General features: G+C 43.3%; 1 protein-coding gene across 3 annotated transcripts in view; it reads right to left on the reverse strand.

Moving 5' to 3' along the window:
- Positions 1–2,316: 2,316 nt before the first annotated feature.
- Positions 2,317–16,710, reverse strand: part of Top3alpha (topoisomerase 3-alpha) — a 238,872-nt gene continuing 224,478 nt past the window's right edge. For all 3 annotated transcript variants that reach the window (XM_068348241.1, XM_068348242.1, XM_068348240.1), the window contains exons 19-20: positions 5,064–5,212; positions 2,317–4,790 (exon numbers count right to left, since the gene is read on the reverse strand). In XM_068348241.1, coding sequence (XP_068204342.1) covers positions 4,666–4,790; positions 5,064–5,212 — 274 coding nt within the window. In that variant the 3' untranslated portion in view covers positions 2,317–4,665. The remainder of the gene's footprint in view (positions 4,791–5,063; positions 5,213–16,710) is intronic.

The raw sequence follows: 16,710 nt of genomic DNA on the forward strand, positions 1-16,710 counted from the left end.
TTCTTTGTCGAGTTTACGTCATGTGTCTTGTGACGTCATATTTCTGGCGGAAGCGCGCTGGCAAACCAAATGATTTCCTTTCATCGTGTTACATAGTAATCTTATTACAGTATTCCCATCATCGAAACACCCAGTAACGATTAGTGGTCTGTATTAGTAGTTATGAGAATAGTAGTACTTACCACAAATTTAAGAAAAATAGTCTGATGACGTCATATTTCTTGCGGAAGGTGAATGGCAAATCAAGTGATTTCCTTTTGATGTGTTACTGATATTCCCATAATGAGAGAGAGTCCTCTATGAATCCACCTCTGCCTGCATGACTCTTGAAAGAGATGTGGCACCCTGCATCGACAAGTTCTTTAACACCAACGCCACCTAAGGGCTAACCTGCTTTGAGAAGTGAGAGACCACTGCGTCCCACCTCTTCAAAACCAAGTTACCCATACTTTCACTATCTGGTGAACTAGGACGGTGACCACCTTACCCCCGATAGCACAATACTCTTGTACTGTACTTCTAAAAAGCCTCGAGGGTAAACAACTTCCATGACTGCAAAATACGTCACAACTCCCAACACTTGTAGAGCTTGGAGAGGCCAAGACCGCTGCATCCAAAGCTGAGAAAGACGTGCCTTCTGCCTTGAGTCTCTCCTATGAGTACCCCATCAGAGTGTAAATTGACGGGTCTACCTGCAAAGGTGCAGATATGGCATTCTCTGGCATACAGAGAGAGAGAGAGAGAGAGAGAGAGAGAGAGAGAGAGAGAGAGAGAGAGAGAGAGAGAGAGAGAGAGAGAGAGAGAGAGTGTGTGTGTGTGTGTGTGCGCGCATGCATGGGGCTGTGGTCCCGTTCCCCACGGCCAGGAACAATTCAGGTGACGTACACTCCTCCCAAAAGAAAGGTGGTGGTGAGCCGAGCCCTATCCCCGCAACTACGGCTGGCCTTTCTGGACTTCTTCCTCTTCTTCATCTGAAAAGAGGAGTCGGAATCAGAGTTAGAGTACTGTACGAAGGGGATAAAGACAAGGAGGAGGAGAAGGAAGAAGATATGAGAGAAAAACATACAAACTTCTTTATTTTCCTGGCTTTGCAAGCAAAGCAGTACAAACTTCTTTATTTTCCTGGCTTTGCAAGCAAAGCAGTACAAGCTTCTTTATTTTCATGGCTTTGCAAGCAAAGCAGTCGAGGTCTGAATGACCTCCGATGATGACGCTCCCACCGAGGGGAGAAACCACACGGGTTGGTCCAACAAAAGCCGCAACACAGGGTTACACTGTCACAGGGAAAGGGGAAGGTACACCAGACTTTCCCATATTTCTAGCTCTTGGGAGATGGAAGCTACCAGACTCCATGACATAGGAGGAATCACTACATCCTTCACCACTGGCATCGCAAGGGATTCTTGGGTCACAGTTAAATGGCCAGGGGATACCATGGGAGGGCCTACCTGAAAGACCTAAGGAAGCCTAAGACTTCCTTAGGTCAAACTCATTGTCAACTGGCTGCACAGTCAAGGAAGAAGGGTCTTCAACCTCTAAATGGGAGCGGCACACACTTGGTGTTCTTAGCGCACCAACAAAGCCTGAAAACCCAGCCGATGTTGATCCATGCTTTCCTGATCCCTGCAAGTGTACTCCTCAGGGACTGATCTAGGGATATAAGGATAAGGGTGGCAACATTTGTCACACTCTTTGAGGAGACAACAGCAGCGAAACAATTTGCCGGTGTCTTCTCGAGCTCAGTTCGACTTCAACAAACACCTTGCTTGCTTCTTCCTTTTCAGGGCATATGTCTGTTACTGCACTGGAGGGCACGATCGAGGCTCAGAGCACTGGGATGTTTACAAACACATACCAAGCAGGAAGTACAGGTGTGCAGATTCACAGACAGCTTTTCATGAAGTGCTTGCAATGTCTACCCTTTCCACGCCAAACAAAGTTCTTGCTTCCATTTCATTTCCAACAAAACAGACTCCAAAAGAGCTACAGAATTAACAGTTTTGTCAGGAGCTATTTTTTATGTCTGTACTCAACAGCAGCCAAACCATAAGTGAATCTTCTTTGACTGGAAAGGGCGAACCTTCATCTGTCAGATAACTACTCGTTACCCAATTTCAACAACCGATTCCAGCTCGCCCTGAAGTAATCTCCCTCATTAAAGGACAAGGGTTTGAAAGGCGAGTAGGAACAGTTAATATTTGCACAATCTAAATTGGTGTGGTGATATTGTGATGTAACTTGTTTACATATATAGTCATAGTAAACAGTGCAATAATTATTCTTACATTAGTAGGATTTCTACAAATAAAAACTAGATTGTGGTATTTTGACATAAATATAATGAAATACAGTACTGTAGTGTTATGATGCTTGTAATAACTGTCTTGGTTTATGGAGTTAGCATTGTTTGTAAAAATTTAATGTTAAGTTCACTGGATTGGTGACATGAAATAGTTTCATTGTTATAGGTAAATGTTAATTTATTGTATATTTTTTTTTATATAATTTGACAGGGTATGTTACACTATGTGTAAATTTTTGAAGAAAGTAAAATTGTGCCCAATTTGTACTACAGTTTTATAAAGTGAATTTCCAATGTAAAAGATTTTGGTAGTTTTGAATGGTAATTTGGTAATGAAGGAACCTATTGAAGTCCACTGAATTTAGCGAGTGCAGTCATAGTTGCAGTGGAAGGGAGCCCTAAATCTGACTAGTTTGCAGTGGATGTAGAATTTTGGGGAATAAGGTGAGTCTGGAGTGAAGAAAGCTTATGTATTTGTAATGAAGGAGAAAGTTAACAACTTTGAAGGATTTCCAAGATTGATAGAATTTAGAAGAAAGTTCACAAAAGATTGTTCTGATACAGCTAAAAATTGTTTCAAATACAAAAATACTAAAGTTATTCAATGGCTTGATGTTGGATCAAGTTGTAAATGTGGTTGAGCAATAAGTGACAGTATATGTTTAATAACTCCTAAGTGTGCCTTAATGGAATTGTTCTAGAATTACAAGGAAACTAGTTGCAGCAAGGCCTCATTCAAAGTTTGTAAGATATTTTTTGCAGTATTTGAAGTTTGTAATGTGAATGATTCACCAGCAAATAATACAATTATTTTGATTGTGGTTGATTATGTGCCTGGTGAAAGGAATGAGACAGCCAATTTCATGTCCTGATTGCCTGGAAATAAGACCATAAGAGTTGTTGAGAGAGTAGATCTAATGTTTCTGCTTAAAGGACAGACAATTAGTAGGGAATGTAAGGGAGATGATAATCCTTTTAGTGTCTCTTGAATAATTCGTCAGCTGTAGTTTTTTTTAAAAAGTGTGAATGAGTTGAGGAAAAAAGCAATGATTTTTTTCCTAAGGATCATAAGAGAGTGGATTTTATACAGATCTTATCCAAAAGTGGCACATATATTCTGTCTTTTATGCATTCCTATAATTTAACCTTCCCCATATGTTCAAATCTCTCATGCAAAATCTCATATTCTGGATGCACCATTCATAAGAAATACCTGCACATACACTACCTCTTTCGTTCATTTACTAGCAAAATATAAATCACAAGAAGCTACAAATCATCCCGTAAGACATTTTTACATCTTTCAACTTACTATTACATTAATAAAGTGGAACCCTAGTATCAATACATTCTTCTTACCACACATTCCATAAGATCTGACTGTTACACTTCTTCCACATCCTCCAATGACAATTCATCCTCCCTTTCCTATACTTGACATCCCTATACAACTGGCTACACACTATTTACTTTGATAGCAATAAATTTTACCCATCCACATGTATACCATTCATTCTCCAATACCAATCTCAATGAAAAAGATGTTTGTTCATCACCCAGAAAGGTGAAAAAATCATATTCTACATCTTTCACATCTATTTTTCTCATCTACTTCCCTTCTCAAGCTCAAATATGCACTTGTCTAATTCTACATCTGAAATGAAAACTAGGGGTTAAGTTAAGGAATGCGACAATCTTTCTATACATATTTCAATGGGATGTTTAAGGCCTTGTAGTATGAATCTCTTCAGAAACTTTCACAAAGGATTAGCCCTGAAACATTTTAGTAAATGCAAAAAAAATTATGATAATTATCGCAAGTGACTGAAAGATAGAGAAACACGACAAAACCTATAACACAACCATTCCAAACTTGAAGAGTTTCTTCACGTGGAATGACCCTTTGGTAGGTTTAAAATACCTTTCTATTAAGAGGGGATTAATTTTCTATTTATTTACAACATACAGTACCGTATATCTAAACCATAAAAAAATTTGCTTTCCTTATCAAATATCTGTATACATGTAATGATAAATAAAAATCATAAATATGTTTAGGGATGAAAATCACATTTACAACTATATCTCAAAATAAGCTAAATAATGAACAGTGAAGTAGTGTAACCAGCAATAAAAATTTAACGATACAAAACAAAAATATGGTGTAAGGCACTGTACCTTGCTTTACATCATTTATAATCCATTCATCCAATTATATTTTATTTACAATTAAATATACTTCTTGTATTCCTAAAATTAATATGCATTTGTTCTAATAATGTACTTACAAATCCATTAAAAACATTTCAAATTAAACAAAAATATTACTGATGCATAATTACAAGTCATGTCAAATTTTGATATTAGGATTCACCACCAGGACAATTACGACGATCATGACCTTCTTCACCGCAGGCACCACACCTACGTTTCTTGCCTGCGGTACCTGTGTTTCTTTGTTTTGCACCTCCTCTACCCCTTCCAAATCCTGAAATGGCCAAAAAAATATTAAACCTACAACAAAGTATCATCATAATCAATGTGAACCTATCAATAAAACTGAGGCTAAATATAATTCCTGATGCCATTAAAATTATATTCCATTAGCATAATTACTCAAAAACGGCTGCTTTATTCCTCTCTCTCAAAGTCTATATCAATAAAAGTTACATTAAAATAAAAGGCCATGAAAAATAAATGCAACTACTTTTCTATTGCCCCAAAATATAAACCAAGAGCAAAAATTAGTCGTATATCTTACCAGTGTTAGTAGAATAATTACTGTAACTGCTCTGCTGATCCCCCTCTATTTCATCAGCCCACTTGAAGAATCTACATTGAGCACTGCGATCTTTTATACACACGTAGAATTCTCGTCCTTTATTAGGCCCTTCTTTCTGGACAGTTAATCTGAAAACCATCAATACTTCAATTGTACACTCTGTTATCCATTCAAACTTTTTCTTGTAATAATTACTAAAAACAAAAGGAAAAGATCAGAATTGTTTTTCAATGATTTACAAAAACAATTTGACATCATCAGTGCTGTACTGGCTTCTTACCTGGTGAAGTTTGATTAAACTATTTTAATTTTAAATCTAAAAGGAAGTCTTAGTAAGTAAAATATTATGTAATGAGACACTCTAGCAGTTGATAGCAACAAGTGAAGTGATGTGTCATGGGCTTTTTATTACTTCAGAGTCTCAGTAGCAACAGTTGGCCAAACTATCCCTTTTCCAAGCTCCAGATTGTGATATCTTCTAGGAAGATGTCTTCCTCTGGATGTGTTAGCTATTATTGCATGGGGTCAGTACTTTGATTTCAATTACCCTGGTGAGAGATATGACTGCCTCACTGTTCCTTTCATGGAAAAGATTACTTAAAAGTTAAAATTTCAAATGAAACTTGCTTTTAGTTCAGGGGGAAACCCAGAAAAGACTAGGCTAGTTGTTTATGGTAGGTATGATGAATATGCCAACACTGTTCTTTAATACTGTACAGCATATAACCAGTCAAGTTTTGATAGTGATGACATTCAAAAGCTCTTAAATTAATAGCTTCCTTTTTAATCTCAGAACAGTAAGTCTTCTCTTAAAGGCAGTAATTCTAATCTTACCGGCCCAGTTGCTAACTCTATCCTAACTTCTTAAGTTTGGTCTAGTGGTATTAGTGTTCTATTCAGTAAAGGATCTTAATATTCAAATTCTTTAATTACTTTAAAACGTACTGCTAATAAACTCTTTCACTTCCACAATCCTAGTCATTCTTTTAAGCAACTAGGTTGTAAGGCAGAAAACGGAGTTGGTAGTTTGGATCCTAATACTCCTTTACTCGCTAAAGTAACCTCCTATTTCATGATTCTGTGTTGCCAACTAAATTGTTCACATAATGTTTGATTATACAATGGTACCTCAGTTTACAAATTTAATTTGTTCTGGGAGCAAGTCCAAACTAAAATGCTCGTAAACTAAATAAATTTTTCCCATAAAAATAAAGGAAATTCAAATGATGCATTCCATACGTCCATAAATACACCAACAGCATATACTCATTTTATAGGTGTTGTAATGAAATTTAGGAAACAGATTATAATCCCTAACATCAGAAATTAGCAAAGGAAGATGCTGACCATAGTTAAGAAGGTAAAACTTTTTGACATTTTGAATGAAGGCAGAAGTTTCGCGTCAGTTGGATGCTATTACAGTATAGAATTGACTGTTCGCTATAATACGAAAGATAGGGGGAACATCATAGTCGTCATTCAAGCCATGCAGCCATATCTTTAACAATTAGTAAAACTTTATACTGAGAGAGAGAGAGAGAGAGAGAGAGAGAGAGAGAGAGAGAGAGAGAGAGAGAGAGATGAGAGAGAGAGAGAGAGAGAGAGAGAGAGAGAGAGAGAGAGAGAGAGAGAGAGAGAGACTGTTTTATCATTAAATAACTTTTAATAATATTTACTGTAACTTTGTATACACTTTTCACATTATGTACTGTACACAAAGAAAATTTTCATAAATACAAAAGTGTTTACTGTATAATAGTATATGAGAGAGTGGGAAAAGGTAATAAAGATAGAGGGTGATTTAATAATAGTAGAGGGGAGGTTTGTAAATGTTCAAAAGATAAAATAAATAGGGTGTTGCTACTTTGCAGATTTTCACATATTGGGGAGGAGTGCTGGAACCAACTATCACTGATAGATGAGAGAATACTGTGTGTGTGTGTGTGTGTGTGTGTGTGTGTGTGTGTGTGTGTGTGTGTGTGTGTGTGTGTGTCTATATATATATATATATATATATATATATATATATATATATATATATATATATATATATATATATATATATATATATATATATATATATATATATATATATATATATATATATATATATATATATATATATATAACGGATTTTGAGCGATAGCGAAAAATCTATTTTGGGTGAGATAGCCATGACGTCCTGATGAAGGTTCCTTTTTGGTAGCTTCATTGGGTATATTGACTACTAGGATATTCCCAGAGAATTAAACCACAGGTTATCACAGAATTCTTACTTCTGGAGCGAGTATCCTAAAGGTTTCCCTTTAAGACATCGTATATCAACAGGGGACGCATGTATTAACACGCCACATAGCTATCTGCACCCCATATAGAGTTAACACTTCGATATGGAGGGGCGGAGAATAACTGGGGAGCCGTTCCACAGCTACACTCGTCCGTGGCTACTTTTGGTGCTCGAAACGTAAACAAACGGGCGCCATTGCTAAATGACGTCACGTCCGTCCTCATCCTGATGCCAGCTGCTTGCTAATCTCCATGATACAGCAGGACAGGGCGGGGCCTGAAAGGCTGGACTAGACTAGCAGGGAGGGTCCATCAGGACGTCATGGCTATCTCACCCAAAAATAGATTTTTCGCTTCGCTCAAAATCTGTTTTTTGGGCTCAAGCCATGACGTCCTGATGGAAGAGTACCAGAGAATCAATGTATCGTGGTAGATTTCCCCTTATAGAGTAAGTGCCAAGGGCTTTGAATAAGGGTAAGCATTGTGACCTCAATAGAGGTTCCGTGGGGATGCAGCTTCCTGGCCCCCTGGCAGAGAAGTCCCCACGGACCAAACCAAAATTCAAAGTGGGCATCGAAGGGCTACTCACCTTGCGGAGAGTACGTGAAGAACTCGGAGACAAGACGGAATGGTCGATATTCGTGTAGGAACATTCTCAACAATAGATAAGTGGTGGTTAAGCACTATATTCTCCATGGCTAGAGAACAGTCTGGTCTCGGAGATATGGCGCAAGTAAGTATTCAATTAGGTATATTACACAGCATAGGTGAGTATATAATACGGATAGAACCTATTATTCTTCTTATTTCAAGAGAAAGGGGATAATGAAACTATGACAACCATGTATTTCATAGTATGAATAGGAGCGGAGAGAGACGCACAAGTAATAAAATAGAAATTTTATTTCACAATTGCAGGATATAGTAATAATAAATGCAATAAATGATGTAAAGTTAATTTACAAACAAATTATAATGTACATAGAAATGAGAAGACTTCGCTCTTGAATCTGAAAGAAAATTTCAAATTATTAGAAAGCACAAGTTCCATACGAACGTCAGTCTTTAATAAGGAAAAAACACATCATGCTCTAGGCATGTGGCACTCATGTGACGACTATGACATTTCACCTTGTAAAGAACAGTCTATGAGAAACACTAAGTGTCCATGAAATCACTATGTATCACGCTAGGGTCAACATAGGCACCCGAAGAGTTAAAGTCCCAAGTAACTCACTGTTCTATGCAGAGTTAACTGCAGGTTTCATAACACTACCTGCGGCTACCACAAAATGTTTGACTTCATGCACTTGCTTTGCGTAGTGCTTGAAGAAAACGCGCGAAGATTTCCCTCCTGTAAAGCTCTTGAGGCTTTAGAAATCCATGCTCTGGAAAAAATTCAGAGACGATGCGACTTTTCTAGGATCGTGACCGGCGGGTGTACTGTCAGGATCCGCTCTGCGAATGAAGTAGGTGATTTTCGCTCTTAGTTGTTTCAGTGACAGGTCGCTACCCGATGTTTCTCCTTTGAAGAGTTGGCCTCCACCAAAGTCTGAAGTTCTACGAAGATAGACCTTGAGGCTCTCTACCGGACATAGAGAGGCATCTTCTTTCAGGGGGCAGATTCTCCAGGGGCCCCATCTCTTGGTGGGTAATTAATTTTTCGCGAGAAACGTCGGATCGGGGAAGAGGGTAAGGTCTCCTGAGTCTGTAAACAGGATATGACCCTCGTCTCTTGATAATGCCACTATTTCGCTGACTCGGGCTCCTGAGGCAAGAGCAAAAAGAAATATAACTTTTTGAGTCAGATCCTTGAGAGGGCACAAATCGTTGTCCAAGTTGGAGGCAAAATGGAGCACCTTGTCCAGGGACCAGGAGATAGGTTTTGGCGGAGGTGCTGGGCGTAGACGAGCGCATGCCTTTGGCAGTTTATTGAAGATATCGCTGAACAGATCAATCTGGAAGGCGTACAGTAGTGGTCTAGTCAAAGCCGATTTTATCGTGTTGGCTACTAAGCCCTGTCCATGAAGGCGAATGAAGAAGAACATGCAAAAATCAATGGTGATTTCCGTAGGATTTTTTGCCTTGACGAAAGAGACCCACTTTCTCCAGGATGATTCGTATTGCCGTCGTGTGGATTCGGTCTTGTATTCCTCGAGGAAGTCTAGACTTTTCTTCGAGTTCCCAAACCTTTTCTTCGCGGCTAGGGAGAGAAAATCATGAGATGAAGGTCCCTGACTTTCAGTGATGAAGCGAAGACAGTCGACTTCTGTACTTGCTGGGAGAGAACTGGGCCCGGGAGAGGGATCAGCGTGGGCTGCAGCTCCAGGACCAGGGGGTACCAATTGCTCCGGGGCCACTTGGGAGCCACTAGGGCCGCTGTCCCTTTGAAGGTTCTCAGCTTGGAGAGGACTTTCAGCAGAAGGTTGGTGGGAGGGAACAGGTAGATCCTGGACCATCTGTTCCAATCCAGTGACATGGCATCCACTGCTTCTGCCTTGGGGTCCTCGTACGGGGCCACATAACGAGGAAGTTGATTGTTGTCGCTCGTTGCGAAGAGATCGATCTGAAGTTCCGGGACTTGGTAAGAGATGAAGGAGAACGATCTTGCGTCTAGAGACCATTACGACTCTATCGGGCTTGTCCGAGATAGAGCGTCCGCCGTCACGTTGCGGAATCCTTGTAGGTGAACTGCAGACAGGTGCCATTTCTTCTTCTCTGCCAGGCAGAAGATTGGGAGAAGCACCTGATTTATCTGGGGCGATCTCGAGCCCTGACGATTGAGACATCGGACTACCACCGAGTTGTCCAGAGTCAGACAAATGTGGATCGAGGGAGGCGGAGAGAGTTTCTTCAGGGTGAAAAGGACCGCCATGGCCTCCAAGATGTTGATGTGAAACGTCTTGAATAGGGGAGACCATGTACCTTGAGCCTGTTGTTGGTGGGAGTGAACTCCCCAACCCTCCAGCGAAGCGTCCGTATGGATGTTGAGTGATGGAGGTGGGTGTTAAAGAGGAATGGACCTTTTCAGGGCCTTTGCTTCCGACCACGGCTTTAAAGAGTAACCGAAGTCTGTTTGGGAGCCGTCTCTTGAGGTCTCTTCGAGCAATGGATGCAGAACGTCTCCAGACTCCCGCGGCATCCTTTAACTGTGCACGCAGCACTAGGTTTGTCACTGAGGCGAACTGTAGAGAGCCTAGAACTTGTTCCTGCTGACGACTTGAGATCCGCTTGGATTTCAGCAGTTTTTTGACAGACCCCACTATTTCTTTCCTTTTCTTCTGGGGAATAGAAAGGCGGTGTGACTGAAGATTCCACTGGATTCCTAACCATTGGAACTTCTGAGCTGGAGAGAGGCGAGATTTCTTGGTGTTTATCTTGAATCCCAGGTGTTCTAGAAACTGGGTGACCTTGTTGCAGGATTTTAGACAATCTTCGGGCGATGTCGCCCAGACCAGCCAATCGTCGAGGTAGGCCATCACCTGGACGCCGCGGAGGCGGAGCTGTTGAACAATGGCGTCTGCCAGCTTGGTGAAGATCCGTGGGGCCACGTTGAGCCCGAAGGGCATGGCCCTGAAAGCGTAGCTTTTCCTTTGCAGTCAAAATCCTAGGTAGGAGGAAGCGTGGTGGTTCATTGGAACGTGCCAGTAGGCATCCGCCAGGTCTATTGAGACCGTGTAGGAACCTTGAGGCAGAAGGGTCCGTATCTGTTGAAGAGTCAGCATCTTGAACTTGTTGTTCGCTATGAACTTGTTGAGGGGGGATAAGTCTAGAATGACTCTGAGTTTGTCGGAGTCCTTCTTGGGGACGCAAAACAGTCTCCCTTGGAACCTGGTTGACTTTACCCTCCTTATCACCTTCTTGTTCAAGAGTTCTAGGACATATTCTTCCAGGAGGGGGGTTGACTGTTGGGAGAATTGCTGGAAGGATGGGGGTGGTTGAGTCCAGCTCCAGCCTAGACCTTTCTTGACGATGCTGTGTGCCCAGGGATCGAAGGTCCAACGATCCTGGAATTGGCGGAGTCTTCCTCCCACCGGAAGCACTTCATTGCTTCTGGCTTCCCGAGGGTTTGCTACCTCGGCCGCTAGCTCCCCTTCCTCCTCTGCCTCTGGAGGGACGGCGAGATGCATCTCTGCCTGCACCTCTGTTTGAGCCTCTACCTTTGGGACGAAAGGTAGTTGACTGCTGCTCAAATGCAGGGGTGAAGACCGGCGACTGTGACAAGACCGGTTGGGTGACCAATTGAAAGGTCTGTTGTGGCTGAGCTGCCACTTGGGGAGTAGCGGATCCCGGAAACTGCCGTCTCTGTTGACGTTGCTGGGGTTTTGATTTGGTGGGTCTCCTCTTAGGTTGAGAGCCGTCGTCCTGAGAGGATTTCCTTTTCTTTGACATGCCCCATTTGTGGAGAAGGTTCCTGTTCTCCGTGGCGGCTTTGTCGGTGATCTCTTTCACTAGGGAGGAGGGAAAGATATGTTTTCCCCAGATGTTGGAGGAGATCAGCCTCCGGGGTTCTTGTCGTACTGTCGCATTAGTAAACACGAATTCACGACAGGCTCTACGAGCCTTCGTGAAGCTGTACAGATCCTTTACTACCGTTGCCAGATGTGTCTTGGCAAGGACCATGTAGTAGTCAGGGACCCTAGTGTCACCGGCCATGACTTCGAGCTGTACTTGGAGGGACATAGATGCGGCGAGCCTTTCCTTCGTATCATGTTCCCGACGAAGGAGATGATCGTTAAGTTTCGGGAGGTCCTCGTTAAACTGACGACCAGCGACATCAGGCTCTAGTTTCCCCACCACAAAGGTTGACTGGACGTCTTTCCAGTGTCTAACATCAGGGGGAGTGGTCAGGGAGAAGGGCCTGCACTCCTCCAGTACAGGGCAAGGTTTCCCTTCTTCCACTGCCTTATGTACTGCAGTGAAGGCCTTTTCTAGAAAGGGGAAGGTCGCATCGTCTGGTGCGACGAAGGTCGGGTGCTTTTTGCTAAGCGCCGGCAATTTCGAGCAGGTGAAGCCCCTACTTTTCACCGCGTTGGCTAACATAGCCTGGGCCTTCGGGAGATCGAACACGATAACCTCCTTTGGTTCGGTCTCTTCTTTAGAGGCGGGTTCGGACCTGAGTCGGACGTAACAGTCTGGGTAAGCCTCAAAGTTCGGGAAGAATTCCACCTCTTCCAACGCGATCGAGCCGACCTTCTCACTGATAAAGATCTTGCCCGTGGTGATCGGCATGTGCTCGGCATACCTCCATGGGTTAGTATCCGAGCATGCAGGGAGGTCCTTAACCGAAATCCTTTTCGGTTGCTTCGAACTTCCGAGGTTGGACCTGAATAACTCATGTGTCTCGCGAAGTTTCTTATCCATGAGAGCTTCAAGCATCTTGAAGATCTCCTGAGTGCTGGATGGGGTAGGATCCGGGGTAGCGGATGTAGAAGGGAGTGATACATCCGTCGGTGTAGGAGTTGGTGCAGGGGTGGAAGCTGGAGGGACCTCATGCTCCGAATCAGGGTATTCCACCTGATCTTCCTCATAGTCGAGCTCGTCGCCCATGAGGTTCCTCTCCGTGGTCTCCAACACTTCCGACATACGGTCCACGTTGTCGGAGTCTAAACGGCACTCATGCATGGACTGAGCCATAACCACATCAGGTTCCACCACTATCTGGACGGTGGGAATCTGATCACTAGGGACCACTGAGTCTTTTGATGCCTTCGGGAATAGCAAGGCCCTCAAATCTTCGGTAGCGAGATACGGTCCGGTGGCGTTCTTCTGGAAGCCACACACCAACTTGCGTAGCTTCTCTCGAGCATTGTCCCTTACCTCCGCTGAAGGAGGATTGTCGAACGCTTCGACCAGACGACTCTTGCAGACTGTACAGTGCTGCGGGTCCCAGAATTTCAGGTCGCCTTTCTTATTGGCGCAGGGGGCGTGGGTCCGACACGCCGTGTGCCCGTAGAAGTTCGGGCGCTTCACTCCACAGAAGTTGTGGTCACACTTGATGTACTCCTCCTGTAAAAGAAAGAGATTATGAGTATACAGAAGTCATAAGGGTGACTTACATTACTCTAAAGTTAAATTTTTAGTAGTTAAACTTTCACTTAACATTAAATAATTTAGAATATTGTAATGTTAAAGAGAGGAGTGGGAAAGGAAGTAGATAGACACATACTTGTGCATCCCGCCCAGCTGGTTACCGTAACCTTATCAATAGGCAATTTCGTTTGTGACCGAGGACACAAAAGCGGAAATCTTCATGGACCACCGTAGAAGGTAGAAGAAAATTCTAGCAGAGATTGCCTGCGAGGTCTATCAAGGACTGAGACCACTCAGACCTTTAGAGTAAAGGGGGTAGCAGAAGACCCCATATAGGTTCGGGCTCCGGCAACCAGCTGCGCTAAGACACACACAGTATGCTGGAAACTTGTAATATGCAAGAAGACAGCACGGCCACTAATAGAACGATAAGACAATACCTATCCATCGGAGTAGCCAAGCTATCTGGTTGCGGTGTAGGGCTATCAGCATGTAGTCGATAGCTGGTAGAATGGGTGCAAGTCCCTTGGTGCTTCCGGAGGGCGGCGGCAGACCGGCGGCACGCCGGAGGCCGCTCCAGCAGGGTTTATGGCATTAAGGCAGACACATAGAGGATTCGGGTATAATGCCAGCTTGGCGGCCTCCGGCACAGCGGCGGCACGCCGGCGGGAGGCAGCGGCTCCGGCTGCCGGCTTGGTGACCAGTTCATAAGATAAGGCAGAATTGGATAGTATACCCAGACCGCCGGCAATCACGTATGGATGGGTGGGCCATCGGCTGTACGCCGACGGAAGGCGGCAGCCCTCCGGCACACGGAAGGCTGTCGGCTTAGGTGAGGGGGGGGTATCTCAGGAATGTGTCACCAAGGGAAGGGCGGTATCGCCGGCAGTAGAGGTGGCAAGGGACCGGCACCAGGATGGGTAGAGAGACAGAAGGAGGGATTGGAGGGGTAAGATCCCATACCCCTCTGGCATCCCACCTGAGTGAGTGTACTCATGATAGGAGTGGGTCCTATCACCCAGTGGCAGGGGGCCGGCAGTCGGCCGGGTGCCAGGGTAACCCAAGGGAGGGTTAGGGTACACCCAAGAGGGGGAAACCCCTGTTGGACAAATCGCTTCCAGTGGCTAACCCCATAGGACGCTATGAAGGGTATATGGACCAGAGCGGCCTGCTCAACAGGAGTTCAAGACAGCCCTATCACTCCACCCGAAGGAGGAGTTGTAGGACTAGGGACAGATGTGAATTGGCTAGCCTATGTATGGGCTAGACTATGCCAAGGGATAGGTGGGGAGGGAGAAGAAGAGGGGTCTTCCATAGGGGAGGCTCTGTACAAAAACGGCCACCAAGGAAGGGAGGACGCTCCCTAGCCTAGGGTAGGTAACCTGAATGAGAACGGTGCACGGGTACCATCTCAAACTAAAACAGTACAGAACTAGCCCCCCCTGAGGCCTAACCTAGATAAGGAGAGTTAAATCCAAAGCTAGGTAGGCTGAAAGACACATCGCAAGTTGCATGGAAGGTTAAGTAACCCAACCGAAGCAACTGAGGAAGGACAGGCCGTTCCTCTTTCTCGGACATAACCCTAAGGGGGGTTCATTCCCTTAGGGAGGACAGAGAAGCGATAAATACTCTGATACGGACATGATCCCCCTATATAGCAGGGGGATCATGGCCACACAGAGGGAACGCCCGTAGGCAGGGGATGAAGGTAGCATATAGGGGTCCTACATTTAGGTTAGGTTAGAAAGGCACACAATCAAACCGATCCCCTATATGGTCCCTGAAGGCGAAAAACACTTGCATCACAGTAAACAGTATGATAAATAATGCCAGTATCTTCATAACTTAACCTAGGATCACTGGAATATATCATGCATGAACACTGGTGCTAGGCAATCTGGCCTAGGGGCTAAGCTAGCAATCTAGTATGGGGTCAGGCGATGACCGGATAAAAGAGCGTCAAAACACGATATATGAAGTTCCTAGCTATGAAGACTAAATAAATAACAATATCAATTAGTTAAGAGGCCGGAATAAGCTGTTCAGACTAGCTAAATAAGGCATGCAAGAGAACAGCGACGCCATAAAATGGCGTGTCCAGTAGCAGCACAGCTCCGCCAGAAAACATGAAATATCTCGAAAAGTATAAGTTACTTTACGGTCAGAGCTTATTTAAACAATACTGGGACCTGGTACTCAACTTTCCAGAAGAAGGCGAGGCTGAAGGTAGCGACATTACGAAGATGCAAGCCGATAAAAAAGCACAAGGGGAAATCCGTCTAAGCAAGGCAGCTACTAGCAGAAGGATGAGGACGGACGTGACGTCATTTAGCAATGGCGCCCGTTTGTTTACGTTTCGAGTACCAAAAGTAGCCACGGATGAGTGTAGCTGTGGAACGGCTCCCCAGTTATTCTCCGCCCCTCCATATCGAAGTCTTAACTCTATATGGGGTGCAGATAGCTATGTGGCGTGTTAATACATGCGTCCCCTGTTGATATACGATGTCTTAAAGGGAAACCTTTAGGATACTCGCTCCAGAAGTAAGAATTCTGTGATAACCTGTGGTTTAATTCTCTGGGAATATCCTAGTAGTCAATATACCAAGGAAGCTACCATAAAGGAACCTTCCATCAGGACGTCATGGCTTGAGCCCAAATATATATATATATATATATATATATATATATATATATATATATATATATATATATATATATATATATATATATATATATATATACATAAATATATAATTACATTTAAAAAATATACTCAATTGTGCATGTACTTTACATTCTTCATCATTAACACAGTTAAAATTGACTTCCCCTATGGTCCAATGGACAGAGGCACCAGTGGGAGGTAAAATCCTCCTGTTAAGACCGAGATCATGGGAACATGAATGCATTCCTTTTTATCTATAATGAAGGGCTGAAAGTCCTAGCGTAAGGAATGGTTCCTCCTGGATTCCAGTTTGTCAACCCTTGATGAAAGTTCCACCAAAGAGGTTTAAATAAACTTCGGGGCAGCAGAGGTTACCCAGAAATGACAAACAGCTTTGCCAGCAAACCCAATCGCACCAATGATACCTTCTCCCTTCATCAAAGCAGTAAATTTCATGAATGTGGAAATATTCACATCACTTATAACAAATTGGACCTAATACCACTTAGAAGTAGTTGCAGAGGTTCGGTGGCACGATGGGAAAAAGATGATGAAATATGGAAGATTGGAATAATAGTGAAAGAAAAAGTAGAGATACATATTTAGAGCTAAACCTGGGGAAGAAAGATTCCCATGGTTTGA

Source organism: Palaemon carinicauda, chromosome 24, assembly GCF_036898095.1.
Source record: "Palaemon carinicauda isolate YSFRI2023 chromosome 24, ASM3689809v2, whole genome shotgun sequence".
Classification (NCBI taxonomy): domain Eukaryota; kingdom Metazoa; phylum Arthropoda; class Malacostraca; order Decapoda; family Palaemonidae; genus Palaemon; species Palaemon carinicauda.